General features: G+C 44.5%; 1 protein-coding gene across 2 annotated transcripts in view; it reads right to left on the reverse strand.

Annotated features, from left to right (window-relative positions):
* Window positions 1-2,704, reverse strand: part of dlgap2b (discs, large (Drosophila) homolog-associated protein 2b) — a 36,479-nt gene extending 33,775 nt beyond the window's left edge. Inside the window, exons 1-2 of one of the 2 annotated variants that reach the window (XM_076167517.1) lie at window positions 2,330-2,704; window positions 1,568-2,260 (exon numbers count right to left, since the gene is read on the reverse strand). In XM_076167517.1, the coding sequence (XP_076023632.1) occupies window positions 1,568-2,260; window positions 2,330-2,656 (1,020 nt within the window). In that variant the 5' untranslated portion in view covers window positions 2,657-2,704. Of the gene's footprint in view, window positions 1-1,567 lie in introns of both variants that reach the window. The other variant, XM_076167509.1, reaches the window with a different exon arrangement.
* Between the last annotated feature and the right edge of the window lie 10,819 nt (window positions 2,705-13,523).

Here is a 13,523-nt window from a genome sequence, read left to right on the forward strand (position 1 = left end):
CAATCATGAATAAATGTTTACAGCTATTTCTCTCTATCTAAAATCCGATTGTGATCTTGTAAACGTGAAGTCATTTTGTGTTCCAGTATCAGAGACATGTCAGCATAGCAGGCTGGCGAACACGCTGAAGATTACAAATATTTGTAATAAATACAACATAAGGAAACACTGTCTCGTAGTGGCAGTGTTGTTGCCTGAGTGTGTGTTATGCTGGGATCAAGGATGATTTTTCAGGCAGTAAGAAGTGTTTTCCAGCACAAATCAGACAACAACAGCTACATTGGGGTTACTGCAGCTCTTTCCTGTTAAGATCCTTGCATAAAGAAAAATATCTTGAATTCTCTGAATCATAGAACTATGCAGAAACTCCACTTTGCCTGCAGGACTCACCTGGGAGGTGCTTAGCTCCTCAGGTAATTCTGATGTATGAATATGGAGGAGCACAATTTTGTTATCAACTCCGACTTATGTGCATGTAATTTAACTTTGAATCGAGCCCATAGTCAGCAAACAAATGATAATTTAAGTACAGGCACTTCAATAGAAGAACATCTCTTCAATAAATGTGCTTATTATTCATTCAAGGCTGACAGCTCCTGCTGATTTCATGCTGCTACAAGGCCGAGAGAGGCAACAGCATCTCCATCGAAGCCAACTATTCATAGCTGCTATGCACAGTGACAATGAAGCAGAAACACTTAAGTATTAGGACAGCAATTTCTAATAATTTTAATATAGATAAGCAAGTTACACGGATTGTGAATTTCTAAACCAGTACCTGTGGCTAAAGTAGTTCTGCCACTAATGTGAGGAAGAAGTTACAGAGGTCTATAATCTGTGTGTAACATTATTTTTGCAATTTTAGTGCACAACCTCCTAAAACAGCTCCAGGTTAGCAAAGCACTGTACACCGAAGCTGTGTGTTCCCTGCTGTCCTTCCTCATTCAAGCAGCCTTTTATTCTCCGTGTCTTCCACCAGGACATTGATTCACTCAATTGATCTCCATGTCCTAATAGACAATAGCTCCCCGAGGTGACCACACAAAAGGGAATCCCGATTAAATATATAGGCCTCTCTCACACTCATGGACACTGCGATTGCCCCCAGGAGACGCGGAAAAAGAAAGAGGAATCCAATCTGTGTTTCTAGCAGATTCTCCAGTCAATCCATCAATCAGTGCATTTTATTCAGGGGGAACCAATGGGGAGGAGAGGATATTGATTAAATTGTAACTTTTTCAGATATTTAATGCAGAGTCTATGCATCTATTTCCCTTTTGTAAGTTAATGCTAAGATATCAGCCTTGACATATTATCTTGACCACACACACACACACACACACACACACACACACACACACACACACACACACACACACACACACAGTGGCTGACAGACACCTAATGGAGCGCGTTCTCTCTCTCAGACTGAAGAACTAATAATAAATCAATCTGATAAGAAGAATACATTTGATGACATATACTAGCAGTAACAGTACTGTAGTTCTCTATTTCTTGTATTTGTTACTATTTTGTCCGATGTGTTTCTAAATACAGTCACACTTACCTGCAGGTAGTGACAAGTCCGCAATGCAGACTTGAGGTCTGTGTGCATCATGGGCTTGTCCAGATTAAGGGAAGACTTCCTGTAGGCCTCCTTGGCTTGGCTGACAGTCAGCGTGGACCAGGAGCTCCTCTTCATGAATTTGCCCTCGGGTGCCATGGCGATGCTTTCACAGGCCGAGCACTTGACGTCGTTGTTACTCTTTGAGGTCTTGAGTGACAGATCTCCAAAATGGTGGCTGTGCATGGAATCTGGGTAGCAATGGCCGACGTGTTCTCCGTGGTGCCGTGACATGACGCTGGGCGTGCGGTAGGTGCTGTCGCTGTCCAGGTTGTCATCGGAGCTCCACCATCCGCCCGAGCGGTGCTTCCGTTCTTTGCTCTTGCTCCTCTTGCTACCATGTTTGGTGCCATGGTAGCCGTGATGATGGTAGCCTGCTCCTCCTCCGCCTCCTCCCATGTCGCCTTTTGTGCCATTCATCTTGGACGAGCCCTCCAGCGAGTGGGACTTAGTGAAGAGCTTTTGGACGGAATGAACAAGGTGTCGGATGCGGCCTGGACTCTCACTGCGTTGCTCTGTGGTGGTGGAAGTGCGTTGGTACTGCAATGTGTGGAAGCCATCGCGGTGTAGTGGCAGTTGTTTCTCAAACTGGTCTAACAGGTTAGCAGGGAGGCGGTTGCTCTTGGTGCCGGCGTGGTGAGAGGAGGCCGCAGCCGCCGCAGCTGCCGCGGCAACAACAGCCGGGGAGGTTGCAGAGGCTGTGATGGCGGCGCAGTCGTCCCGTGTGGCGGAGTCGTAGAACTGAGTGCTGTAGTGCATTCTTGGGAACGTGCTGCTTGAGATGTGTTCAGGGGCAGCGACCGGGGGCATCATGACCGGGGACATCATCATGCAGTCAGAGTGGATGGAGCTGCGCGGCGAGTAGCGGTGGTGGAAATCCATGGGGCAGCTCTCTGTGGGGCTGAGCAGGTAAGAGGTGTGGCGGGAGTCGGCGCCATGGTGGGAGTGGAGGTCATGGGGGTGGGGGTCATAGTCCAAGCCGTGGGGTAAAGGGATCTGGTGCTGGGAACGGCTGCCCGATAAGCCCTTCATGTTCCTGGCTGGAGGGAGGCGTCTGCCTTCATCGAAGTGCTGAGATGAGGACCAAGGTGAACACTTCTGGTCGGTTTCTGAGGAGGGGGGGGGGGGGAGAGAAAGACAGCATGAGGAGAAGCACAGTGAGGAACAGTCAGGCTGTATCTTATCTTCATGAAGTTCATCCAACACAGAGATGAATACCCTCATGAAAACCTTTGCATCCATCCTATTCTCCAATGGCATTGAAGGTATTCTATACCATGATTATATAGACGTTACCTAAACATTAGCCACGATTGTACTGTGCGAATATGTAAATAATTCTCTCATCATTTTCTTTTGTGTATCCAGTGATAACCACACACATTGTGATGAGAGTGAGGAAGAAACCAGAGTAAGAGAGAAACTACAATAAGTACAGCCTGTCATCAGATGAGGTTATTACAATATAACAATTCTTAAATCTCAGATGATGACTATGATGTCCCCCTATCAGGCAGTCAATCAGGAAACAGGGTCGACTAAGAAATAAAATCTGTATTTGAAGACACAATCAGGCTGTAACTAGGTGAATCTGCAGTATATACAGCTGGGACTCCAGTGTTGGCTCAGAGACCAGGCAACAGGTTTGTGCTCCAATTTAGTGACAGTGACAGTAAAGCTGTGACATCTGGGTGAGAGACCGTTCATTTTAGTGCAAAATTGGTTTTATTGGCTAAGAGAGGAAAAAGAATGCTAAGTCAGGCTGCGACGGGAGCTAAATGAGACGACAGCATCTTCATACGTTGCCCCTGACGTCAAACGTGCACACACACACCTCCACCTTCTCCATCTGCACAATCAACCAGTAGATTGTCTTGCAGTCGGTCCAGAACCACCTCATCAAAACCTACTCTTTGCTGTTGTTCTGGTTCTGACCCTGGTGTGATTTCTGAGTTCAGACCTGCTCAAATGAAATGGAAAACGCTGTCCAGACTGAATCCCGAACAGTGAGAAAACCCCATTCTTCACACTGTTGGTCACGTGTCGTGTCCTCCTGCTGTCATTTACACTAAACACCTCCCTCCTGTAGCACGCCTCCATGAACCCTCTCCTCTTTCTTTGTATCTCTTCTGACGTACAGTACATGTCTAATCTCTGACACTCAACTGCAAAGCACAACAAAAGGAAAGGAGTTTGCTTGACAACTGGCATTAGAAAAGTGAAGTCCATGGATTTATTGAGAAAATGCAAGACGAAGTGCCAGGTTTCTATCTAAAAGTTGTCTAAGAGATAGTGTTATACTTTTATCTTTTCCCTATATTCCCTTTCTTTGACATACATCCTGGCAACACGTTCAAAGCGTTGACAAGAGCCAAATACCTCTTCAATAATTGATATCATGGCAGCAGATTAGAATAACAGTTGGCTTCGGTTCAATCCTTTCCTTAAGGGAATAGGGTTGCATCCCTGCAGCTGGAAGTTATTCATTGTGATGATTCCAGCTCGACATTATATGTGATCTAATCCCTCCATCTGCTTTTGAACAGCTCCCCCTCCCCTCAATCCTGTTTCCACTATATAACCGCTGTCCGCAAACACAGTCGAGGGATCGTCAGAACACTTTTTACTTTCATAATCAAGTTAGCTTGTCATATGCTAGAATGCTAACAAGCACCAACCAGGGCCGGAACTAACAGTTTGGGGGCCGAAAGCATTTTGACATTGGGCCTCCTCCTAATTCCAGTGGAATCAAAGTAGACTACTACGGCTGGATCCCCCCCGTGCAAGTATTGGAAAACTTCAGTATGTTGGTATTCCAGTAAAAATGTACACAGTTCGTCTTTACAGAGACAAAACAACCAAACAACCAATAGAGCCCTCAGGTTTGGAAGGGCTTGTTGTAGTTTTGGCAGCTGAATATTTCAATGCTCATTTAGAGAGACCAGCAAATACTACGATCCTTAAAACGGTACTTAGGGGCCACCCTAAAGATGCCTTTGTCCTATTAAACTTTTAACAAATATCTGGGAATTCAACTCTCTGAGCACATGACGTATAAATGAACACTCCGAGCAGAAGGGGTTTTATTTCTGACACCATTAAATTGAGTTTTTGGGTTGCTGAACAGAACCCTGGGTGGGGGGCACCCTGCCAGTCTCAGGCCTCAAGCAGTCGCTCATGTAGCTGGTGTCAGACCACTCGTGTTCACTTGTAATCCATCTGTTCCGTGCCGTGCTTTAGGGCATGTCGCTTGATTGCTTCCTCCCTTACGCCCTCTTCCACTCTCTCTAAATATAGATTCCATTTGAAGTGCTGAGCTTTCTTCCGGGCCCACCTTGGCCCTTGCCCACCTTACCGATTGGCCTGTGATCGGGGCCCAGCATCCAAGCCACAAAGACAAAAGAGAGCCAATTTGTTCTTGACTTTTGTGAGACAGCTTCATGCTGGAGCTCTTAGACATCGCAAAGGAGACCAGGAAATATCTGGGACGGGACATTTCACACACTGCGGCCCAGCTGTGTTTTGTCTGATCGGTTTTTGTATTTGTAAAGTTATAGGTGTCTCGTTTTGATCGTTTTATCGATTTTGGCACCAGCTGATGTGTGCACTACCATTCTATGTTGTGTCTTTGGGCCTTGTCTGTTAGGGGGTCACAACATGTCAAGGATCATCTGGGATCTTCCTGTTTCTCATTTGTGTTTGTGTCAGGGTGTCATTGTCAGAACGAGGCAATATGTTTAATATGCATAGTCCGAGCTTTGGACACAGTCACATGCTGTGAAGATGGTTTGCTCATTATTACAGCTCACCTTGTTTCCTTGTCAAGGCATTTACTTGTACATGTACAAAAACAATTTGCCTGACCATGTAGTTGTTCCTGTATTAAGTCCTTTAGTCTTGGTTTGAATTTAGAAAGGAACCCATTTTCTCAGACAATTGCTGGAAGACAATGTTTAAATTCACCCCACCATTAAACTGCTTATGATATTCTCATAAGTAATAATTTGTTTATAAAATGCACAGCTGTATAAAAGCAGACGTTGTCGCTTCCGTGCTGTTACAGACGATTGCTCTATTTTGACATCATTAGTTAGAGGAATAAGCTATTCAACAAGGCAGAAAATTCCTTGAAATCTTCATATTGGAATGATGTCCAGTCACCTTTTGTCTCAAGTTTGTCTTCCCATTCTTTAGCACATGGGCCCAGAAATCGCCACACAGCTGATATGAAGCTTAAGCAGGATTGTAAATTTGACGGGGGACGAAACTACGGGCTCCCCAGAAATATCCTCCACCCTATGCTGCGTCTCCCTTGTTCATCTCCAAGGATTAAACACGGAAGAGGAAACAGATGAGTGACGCTTATGAAAGAAGGCAATCATCACTTTAATATCTGCTCGTTAGAAATGTCGGCCAGCAGTGCGTGATTTCTGATTGTGTAGCCCGTAAGTACAGAGGCATCATACGACGCAGCCCTTCACACTCTCACTCTGTCCCTCTCTCATTAATCCTTTGAGCAATATAATCTGTGACAAATGAGCGAGTGACTTTCACTGATGAAGCTCTGTGGACAGAATAGCCATGCATGTAACACAGGAGTTTTATAATTAGTATCTGAGAGCGGCTTTGTGCCAACAGGATCAGTTCTGTGTGCGTGATATTCACCGTTAATCCTCGGAAACCACTCGTGTGTGAGCCCAATGTTTCCTCTTTGCTCTGTTCTTAAACACAAAATAAAGTCTCCACCCAACATCTGTCCTCAAATATCATTCCCAGTTTTATTTATTCAGTCACAATGCCCAGTTGGCTTCATTATGTACCAAACTAAGACAAAGTACAGATTTTGTGTTGTATTTTTACAAGGATATTGTGTAACATCTTCCCAGCCCTGATCAGTGACTATATTTTTAAACAGTCCCACCATTACCTCATCATTCTCTCTGAGCGTCTCGCAAACACACACACACACACACACACACACACACAGCAGGCACACTCGTTTTGATCATGAATTTTTGTCTGAGACAGAGACAGTTAGAACCAAAAACGTGTCAAAATGAGCCACATTATTAAAAGCATCTGACGCTATCCACCCATCCCCATCCCCCCCCCCCACCCTAAGGCCCTGATAATGGCTGCAAGGTAAAGAGGGAGACAATGGTTAAGCGGCACCCTGAGTGTGTGTGTCATCCCCTTGTAATTAATTGCTGTAACTTCTCTGCAGCAGGATACCCCAGTCATGAACGCTGCACATCGCCTTACATAACGCTTGGAATCTTTGATCTCGCACACACACACACACACACATACACACACACACACACACACACACACCATTTCAAAGGAGCCAGAAATAAATGCACAGTTGTCATGGCAACCACTGCTGAAAAACCAGGGAAATGAAATAGGATTTTCAAGGTTATTTGGGGTGGATCCCGATCTGGGGGAGAAAAAATAACTATCGAAAGAAAATAACAACAACAATCATTTGATACACACACTTGTGTTGTCGCTGGTGTTTGCTGCATTGTTACAAACGGTGTCACATTAATAATTTAAGTGTCATCTTGAAGACAAACAATCGGAAATGACCTGTGTTCATTGACCCAAACTGAGAGTCGACTGTTACAGGAAACATGTCTAATCATGTGTTGTGCAAATTTACAACGTCTCCACAATGTGTCCATGACCTCCGTCTGGAAGGATCACAAGCACAATCAATGAATCCAACCTGCTCAAATCCTCCATCAATGTGATCTTGCAGGATTTGACTGATTTGACTTTCTTATACCATCACCAAGTGCATAATCAATGTTTTTGATTTGATATTTGTCAATGTTTTGCCTCACATTTAGTTTGGAGTGCGAGTGAGGACTGCTTAACAGCTTCTGTTGTTCTTAATGGGTGTAATCAGCTCCGGCTACATAATTCATTTTCCTCTATTTTTTCCTCTATCTTCCTTTTGGCAATAGTGCCTATTTTCAATCTGCTCGATGGTGGAACCCCACTGCTGAATATTTATAGGTTAACATTTAAACGCTGTGGGTGACCATGGCAGGTGTTAGATCTTGAACAAATATCACTCCTACCATTCTCCTCGTTTTGCACCACCATAATATCTCTCTGTTTTGTCCATAAGGTCCCTCTCTCTGCCTTTCAAACTCCCCACCATGAAGTAGACCACATGGGCCGGTTGCTGAGGCAACAAAATGTGTCAAATTAAAGCTAACAATAGTAGTGCATGCACAAAGAGCCACTGTGTCTGTGTACAGTACACAGGCTCAATTCTGTGTCAGAAGCAGTTCTGTTTACACACTGTTTTGATGACTGCTTGGCTCCACACAGCTCCTGATTTGCAGCGCAGGGTCGCGGGAAGCTAAAGCCAATCGCTTATTTAATTGTTAACGAGGCGATAACACACAGGCGCCTCAAACATTCAGGCAATTTAAAGTTTCCAGTTCGCCTAACCTGGATGTGTTTGGACTGTGGGAGGAAACCACAGTCCTGCTTTTTAATGAAGCCACACAGCAGCCAAATGTGGAAACAGACCTTTTTCTCCTTTCGCTTCTTTGCTTCTCCCTGCATCCGTTTTCATCCATCTATCCTATTTCCCATTTGCTGTGGGTAATCAAAAGTGTAGTTTGTGGTCATCACACACCCCTCTGTGGTCCTTCACGATCGATAGCTGCAGTCACACTCCAGGCCTAAATGCTCAATCGCTTTTTAGACATTTTTGAGTCCGATCTGATCCTTTTCTCTTGACGCTCATCAATCATATTCGTAGAGTGACATGTGTCCAACACACACACACGCACATTCTGCATTCGCTCATGAACAATAACAAAACACAATTTGCGGGACAATGGAACAATGAAAACCGAGCCGATGCGACCTTTTGAAGAGCAATTACTTTAAAAACTGCTACATTGTGATCGGATCCCTTCAGCATCATACTGAGTCATGTCACAGGCACATATGTAAGCGCTTCTTCGTGGTTGTTCTCTTAACACAGATTAAGAAGGGGAAAAAATCATCAATAAGCAACTGCTCCACTAAGCATAGCAGTAAAAAAAAAAAGGTTTATTGAATCTTTCGTAAATTTTATTTGAGTAGTAGTAGCAGCAGAAGATAAAGCAAGTTTATTCACCATTCAGTCACAAAGGGAATGCAAAGTGCTTCCCAAAGGAATGAAAGGACGAAAAATCAAAATATATCAAATGGAATAAAAGCAAAGTGCTTAATCGTGCTGATATTGGGAATTTCGTCGTGTTTTATATTAAAATTTTAGAGCTTCTGTGCCTAAAATGAAACATTTGATCCTCTTAAGCCAGGATTCTGCTTATTGCACACCAGATCAGACTCAGACCGAAACTGAAAACAACAACGCCAAACAAAAGGAAACTCTGTATATAATATATGTGTCATGCAGAAGTAAAGAGGAGGAAACTGTCTCGCCTGTGTGACTAAACAAATCATAAACATCAGGTACAGGACACTCATCGCTCCTTGGTGGGCTAACATTGGCGTCTTCCTCCTCACCAGCCTGCACTGTAATCGCCAGGAGAGTCAAGCTGAGCACCTAGTGTCACCCGTATATAAATATAGCATATGTACCAGACAGAAGGGCGTCGGATGGAGACTTGACAACTTGAACAGTATGCAGCAGAATCAGCCAACATAACACCGGAGCTTCAAAGTTACACTGTGCACATTTCTATCAGGCATCTGTAAGGCCAGCCCTGGCAAAGTAGAGGTAGTAAATAGAGCACAAAAATCTAATATTCGCTATGTTTGCAGAAAAAGATTTTTCATCTAAATGTTTTTTATGGAGTTTGATGACATCATCAGATTTCACCCCACATAACCTGAAGAGTGGCTCTGCATAAATCAGCATAATGTTTAAGGTTTTACATTAGAGTGGCCTCAGTCCTGCATGGTGGTCACGTAGCGTCTCTCCCATTACACACACACACACACACACACACACACTGTCTTGGTTTCAGTTTGCATCACCTGTTACCTGTTATTGAATCACAATGAAAACGAAACGCCGCTTTTTTAAGAAAGAGCCGGAATCACTTTGCTCCGGCGTATCCCTGTCAGCCCGATCTGCATTTTCTCCTTACAAACACACCAGGATTCTGATTACATTAACTCTTCTGCGGTGGTTTGATTACAGCGTAATCAGCTGTTCAAAGATCGGTCCCTTCAGTTATCAACCAATTCATTTCAGGAAGAGTCAATTCGATATAAACCATTTAGCACAGAGGGAAGGAAGGCTGAAACTAACTGCAGAGGGGCTGATAGAGGCTGATAGAGGATCAGAGGAGGAACGTGTCCATCAAAATGTAGTGCGTGTGTGTGTGTGTGTGTGTGGTAAAGATGTGGAGGTGGTGCAGGTAACTTATGGTAAGCTGATTAGATAACTACCAGCACAAACACATACTACCTAAGTAGATGAGTGCCATCCAAAATTCAGCACTGGACCTCTCATATTCTCCTTATCCATAGCGTCCAGTGTGTTGTTGGTGTTGCGGGGCGGCGGGGGTGGGGGTGGGGGTGACATCAAGGCTGGATCCACAAAGCGATAATAAAAGAAGCCGTGTCAGAGGTCTGAGTTTGGACGCCCTGCAGGCAGAGGCACACGAGAAGATAGAACTTCTTCGTCGTGCCATCCATCGTACCTTCTTCATCCAACTCCCACTCCTCCTACGATGAGCTCGTTCAAATAACCAAAGCACCTTTAGTCTGAGGCTCATCCACCTGAGCTAAACCAAATGCTTATTTTAGCATTTAGCCTTCATCTGGCAACGCAACACCCACTTGCGATTCCACAAGACCCGCCCCCCTTCAGACTCTGTGGGAGAGTTCTAAAGCTCGACACCTTGCGAGACTCACCAACGAACCAGTTTGAACTCCCCCCTGTGTGAAATTGATTTAATCTGTATTTTTGCACGTATTTATTTTTTACTCAATTCATGGAAGGATGCTACAATGGGTACAATCTCCAAGTCTCCAAATGTGTAGAGAATAGCCTCTGTTAGCGTGTTTACTCAATGACCAAAGATGAAAACTGACGCCAGCTGAACTCTATTACACTGCAGTAGATTATCTGACCTCATTCCCATTGAAAAGCTGTTGAGACGATGCCTCAAACGCTCCGTGAAATCAAGTCTTACTATGTAAAGTAACACACAAACATCAGATAAATAAAGATGCATTTTAGCAGATTGGTTTGATGACGCATTAAGCAATTTTTTTATAGCAGGAAGGAAAGATTTAAGAAGATTCCTGTACAGTTGTAAACACAGGAAGGGATGAATCAGCTGTGGTGTGAATGTTTCAGCCTGAATAATGAAGCCAAACCGCCGGAATTTAGAAACCTTCGCACATAAACGACAACTAATATAGCAGCGGAAATAAAGGAGATATTTTAGCTGCTGTGGTTGTTTTCCACATGTGGCTCTCCTGTAAGAATAGAAACGTAAAAAAAATAAATCTCCCCGGCGGCGGCTCTCCAACTGCTCACATTGCAAATCCATGAAACATTGATGAGAGCCGTCCTGTATCACAGATTACACAACAGCTATTGTGGTGCATGATCAACAGGCGGCTTCCTCTCTGACACCGGCATGCTTCTGTCAGCATCTGATGCAGCCCGTAAACTGTTATTCCAGAGAGAGAAAACACACTCAAGGGGAGAAATTAATGCCAGAGAGTGTGTGTGTGTGTGTGCGGGGGAGAGGGAGGGAGGGAGAGAGAGAGGGAGAGAAGGGAAAGCCTCTGCTCTCTGCTCACCCTGAGCTGCTATGTTAAAGCCGCTGCTGCTGCTGCTGCCATGCTACAGTCAGAGCTAGGCCAGCATCTACCAAGATGGTTGCATAACTTCCTCCTCCACACCAAATCAGAGCGAGCCGACGCCGCAGGGGGGGAAAGGACGGAGCAACAGGCAGACAAACTGTACAGTATGAATCACACGGTTAAAAAAAAACATCATCCGTGAGACTGTTTATCGATCGACACGTAGCAATGGACATCCGTTCTTAAACCAATGATCGTTACCCCCGGTGGCGGTGTGTGTGAATGACAAACCGCCGTCCGCTCGGAGCCAAACAAATCAGGCTCAACGACGGCGGCCACAAAGTTGTCAGAAAGCATCATGATCACATTACAGAGGTGGTAGCTGGAGGGTGGAAAGCACGTAGGGGGCTGATATGAACATCACGCTGCCACTGAGGAAAGACATTTTCCGCAGAATAGATAATCTGATATGAAGTGTGTAGAAGAACTAAAATCTCGCTGACAGCAAATGTCCAAACCAAAGACGCGGAAACCAGTTTTGACATTTCACGTGACATTCAGCTGATGTAACCAAATCTCGTGACGCCTGGAAATAGAAAACTGGAGTGGAGATTTTACACACACACACACGAGAACACATATGCACACCTGCCCTCGTTGCTGTAGCTGTGTAGCACTTTGTGGCAGTTCAGTCCACTTCATGGCAGATATCCGGGACCGTTTGACTTCAGATTAATTGAAATGAACCATTGTGGGTCCACTCCTGGTTTTCACATGTGCAGAGTAGCCGTCTCTACATTTGATAGCCTGCGATTTGGTCTCACTGTTTCCATGAATAAGGCCATTAAAGAGCGCGTAAAAAGGAAAAGCCTCAGTCGCCTCTGTGCTTTTCACAATAAAGGATAATTGTTTGAACCTTTTCTGCTATTGAGCTGTTTTCTCACACTGGGAAGGAAATGCTACCGACAAAGAAAGATCATGATACAGACGGCATGCGTGATTATGTGATTTATGGACAAATCATATCTTTATTGTGTACATGTTCTGGTATTGATTGATAATGAGCACCAATAGCAGCTGTGTTTCATTGTGGTGTTCTTTTGTGCCGCATTTCCCAGACACCACTTATCACTTAGTGCATGATTCCGGTGATAAGATGTTCTATTTCTTGGATTTTCTGTTCTGAAGCTTCAGAATTTTGGAAGTCGGCTCTCTTTGTTCTGGCTTTTCTTTTTTTTTTTGGGGGGGGGGGGGGGGGGGGGGGGGACAATCACAGCTTAAGATCAATTCCCCACAGAACAGAAACTCTATCAGTTCATAAGTAAGCAGGGGCTTTTCCCAGAGAAGACTCATACAGTTTGAAACAGCAGCTGCGAAGTAAAAGATAGCATGAAATGGACGAAAGGTTGATTCATACTAACCAGAGAGCAGTGAAACGGCATGAAAGAGCCACAGCTTATTACTTTAATTCAATGTTTTGTCGTGGTAGCAGCACCGCAGACAGCAGGAAGGAGACGGTTCCTTTTTTAGTAACATATTTGAGCTCACAGGCGCAGCAGTGAACATTATATAAATGGAAAGAGTGCTGGACCTTGCAAGTGAGATGAAATCATATTCAGTTGAATATAGCTTTGCGGCAAAGGCTGCATTTCACCTTTTTAATTCTCGCCCACTCCCCTCCCACTGCTGCTTGCTCTTCTCTCCACACCAGCAGACACCGGCTGAGCTTGTGGTGATGCACACACACACCCAGGATGCAACCTCAGTCTCTTTACACACCCTTCAGCAGATGTTCTAGTCCATCAGTGTTCCCTTTGCAGCAGCATTGAAAGCCTCTGATATGATTTTCACCTCAAAAACTGCAACATACCCTTCATTTAGTGCTCAGGTGTAAATATGTGTGGACGCCTGCATGGATCTGTGCTCTATAAATATAACCTGTGATCATTCATGACCAGGGAAAAGGAGAAAAGGGAAGGGTGCCGTGACAATCTCATCAATTGTGGGTCAGATGTACTGGCAGGGGGGCTGAACCATTATTTAATTAATCAGTTTAGTACTGAAACTCAAATCACAAAGGCTACAATCTTAATCATTG

The sequence above is a fragment of the Genypterus blacodes genome, unplaced genomic scaffold (genome assembly GCF_046128005.1).
Source record: "Genypterus blacodes isolate CSIRO-AG114 ecotype Tasmania unplaced genomic scaffold, CSIRO-AGI_Gbla_v1 ptg000013l_1, whole genome shotgun sequence".
NCBI classification, from domain to species: Eukaryota; Metazoa; Chordata; class Actinopteri; order Ophidiiformes; family Ophidiidae; genus Genypterus; species Genypterus blacodes.